This window comes from Hippocampus comes, unplaced genomic scaffold (assembly GCF_001891065.2).
Source record: "Hippocampus comes isolate QL1 unplaced genomic scaffold, H_comes_QL1_v1.1 scaffold248, whole genome shotgun sequence".
Lineage (NCBI taxonomy): Eukaryota > Metazoa > Chordata > Actinopteri > Syngnathiformes > Syngnathidae > Hippocampus > Hippocampus comes.
In genome coordinates, this window is record NW_017806277.1 from 445,556 (window position 1) to 448,479 (window position 2,924).

The following is a 2,924-nucleotide window of genomic DNA, read 5'->3' on the forward strand; positions in this document are numbered from 1 at the left end:
TCTCTCTCTCTCTCTCTCTCTCTTTCCCCCACTTGTCCCAATTGGAAAAACTGGAGGCACCCCCCCCTCCCCGCCCAACCAGCCCTTTCGCACAACACTCCCAAAAATAAATAACACGGAGAGATGGATGGATAGATAGATGAAGAAACATCGAACAGGCTTCATCAGTTGTTCATCGTGTATGATTTCTAGTCAAATGTCAGCAGAGGCGGTTTGTATTTCTTGCTGAAACACTCCAAAAGGAACGATCACTGAGGGAAAACATGAAAACTGATACGTGAATGCTAAAAAATGTAAGTATAGTCAACTCTCAACCACGGTGCCCCGGCAAAATGGTGCGTTATGTGATCTGTTATATCATCTAAATCCAATTGTGAGTAAAATCAGATGCGTTGAGTATCATTATTTAATTCAGGTTTTCGAACGTTTTTGTTTCTTGGTGTGCTATATGGCCAGAGAGATTATTCTAACATAAACTGTGTGCCTTGGTTTAAAGGTGGGCTACACTAAATCTCGATTGTAAGGAAAAACTGTATTTTTAGAACTGCCCTAATTGTATACAGAACTTATATTATAGTTGTATTTATGATTAGTCTTAAAATACAAACATTCTAGTAAATATATAATGATTATCCATTTATTTTTGCGTTTTTGTTGTAGTTTCACAGCCATAAAGTGGAAGCTCATGCACTGACTCAGGAATGGTCTCCCAGCAGGGCAACCATCGCAAAAAGCATACCTGTCAACCTTTCGGAGCGCCATATAAACTACCCAAAAAATCCTTATAAAGAGCAAAAAATCCTAATAACACACCAAAGCATTTTATATGTCAAAATAACGGCAGAAAAAAACCCACGAAATTTTTAATGATATTTATTGTAGATCTCCATAATACAATGGCAGGTGATTGTCTAATCATCATTGATAAATGTGTTTCCTTGTAGATTAGCACTTGTTTGTACACTACCGAAGTATGGAATGAATACTCTGCTGTTTTCAACTAGGAACCACGTGATTTACTGGAACGTTACCGGAAATGAAAGCATTCGAGTAGACGAGCACCATTCTGGGCAAAAGCAAACGGAACTACCTGTTAGGGGAAAAAAAAAAAAAAGGAAATTTTCAGAATCCGTATGATTTGTGTGATATGGCCATATACGTAAGATTCACCACAAAATCCGTATAAAATATGGCTAAACCGTATGAGTTGACAGGCATGAAAAAGGCTAAATTTGCAGTGTGCTTTTGAAAAAAATGTTACATGTGCCAAGGATGGTTTGGTTTTAGGCAGTGCTACACCGAAATGACTTAATTCCTGCAAAACTTTGTAAAGGGGTGCAGCATGGGCCAAGGAACAAGATCTTCTTCAGTAGCGATGAACAGTTTTCCCCACTTTGTGAGGTAAACAAGGTGCATTGACTTGAATTCCACCATAAATAATCCATAAATGTTATAGACAACACGTATTGCAACGCAGGGGGTGGGAATTATGTTCTGCATGTTTATGGCATTTATGGTATTGGGTATTCTAGAAAATGCCATTTTAGTTAGTCAAAAAGACAGTACTAGAAAATATCAACTGGGAAAAAAAAATGTTTTTCAACCACAAGGTTCATTAAATTGGAATGGACCAATCATATCTAGCAGACAACACAATGCACATTTTAATATGTCTGAACTGAAAACAATTACTGTACATGCAAAAAAAAAAAAAAAACAATCCGAATCAAAGCAAGTTGATTCGGTGTTGACACAAGAGTCCATAAATTGAATTAATTTTGTATAAACTTTTATTTAAATTCTGAGAAGCCTACCAAGGTGGCCAGTGTCTGGTCCCAGAGAACCGTATCCATTCATCAGCGTTGAAAATTAAGAATTCACATTCCACAATGTGAGGTTGTGAGTACATTCGAGCAACCTTTGAGGAAAATGTGTGTTTATGAGCTGGTTTTGATTGGTTTGACAATGACTGAGCTGCCAGTAAACATTGTAGGGTAGAAAGACATCATGTATTGGTTCTTCAGTCTGTGCAAGAAGTGAATGTACCTCACTCCGGGTCCATAGCCAGAGAACACGTGTGACACCTACAGGTCAACAGAGACATGCTATGAAAATGAGATGAGGAAGTGAAAAAAAGAACAACAGACTGAGTTGGCAAGAGGATACTGACCTCCTTCCATGTGTGGGAATAAGTGCTCAGTTCCTCAGTGGGTTTGACGGAGTGCTCTGAGATCACCGTGCTTTTGTCTGCGCCTAATAACTTCACATGGAGTTGGTAGATTGAGTGATGCAGTTGACTCTCCTCATACCTGGTTAAATAGCATTACCTTAATGTGGAGGTTTGAAGAAGGAATCTTAATTTTCATTTTATGTAGGGAATTAGACTAAAAGAGAACACTGATCAAATATTAAACCATAATATAGAGACGCTCGGACAACAATAATGCTAGGATTTGGTTCTCAATTTAAGGATGAGATTCAGAGATTTTAAAAGGACTACTGCATTAATAAAAATTCACAAAGCCAACTTGAGTAAAACAAAGTTAGTATAAAATTCAGTTTCGGAATCTTGATTTTATTAACCCTTAAACAAAACAAAATAAATCTAGTAGTGCCTTTTGTACAGTGCCGTATATGCCAAGGTAATACATTTATTTTATCCACAAATCAATTTCATCCCGCTTATCCTGTTCAGTACAATACTGTTCAATGTTAATATACCAGATTTTTTTTGTCAACAAAATTAAACCGGTGACTTGAAATATGAGTGGTCTTGAGACATGAGTGACTTGACTTTTTAGTTTTTCAAGATATGGGCCACCACTTGATATATATATATATATATATATATATATATGTATATGTATATGTATGTATGTGTGTGTGTGTCTATATATATGGCCTGAATATAATAAGGTGTTTTT

At 36.7% G+C, this 2,924-nt stretch overlaps 1 protein-coding gene across 1 annotated transcript in view; it reads right to left on the bottom strand.

The window, feature by feature from the left end:
* Window positions 1–1,772: 1,772 nt before the first annotated feature.
* The window catches only part of nccrp1 (P1, F-box associated domain containing), a 3,967-nt gene continuing 2,815 nt past the window's right edge, over window positions 1,773–2,924 (bottom strand). The window contains exons 5-6 of the mRNA XM_019857780.1: window positions 2,171–2,309; window positions 1,773–2,084 (exon numbers count right to left, since the gene is read on the bottom strand). Of these exons, the coding sequence (XP_019713339.1) occupies window positions 1,938–2,084; window positions 2,171–2,309 (286 nt within the window). The 3' untranslated portion in view covers window positions 1,773–1,937. The remainder of the gene's footprint in view (window positions 2,085–2,170; window positions 2,310–2,924) is intronic.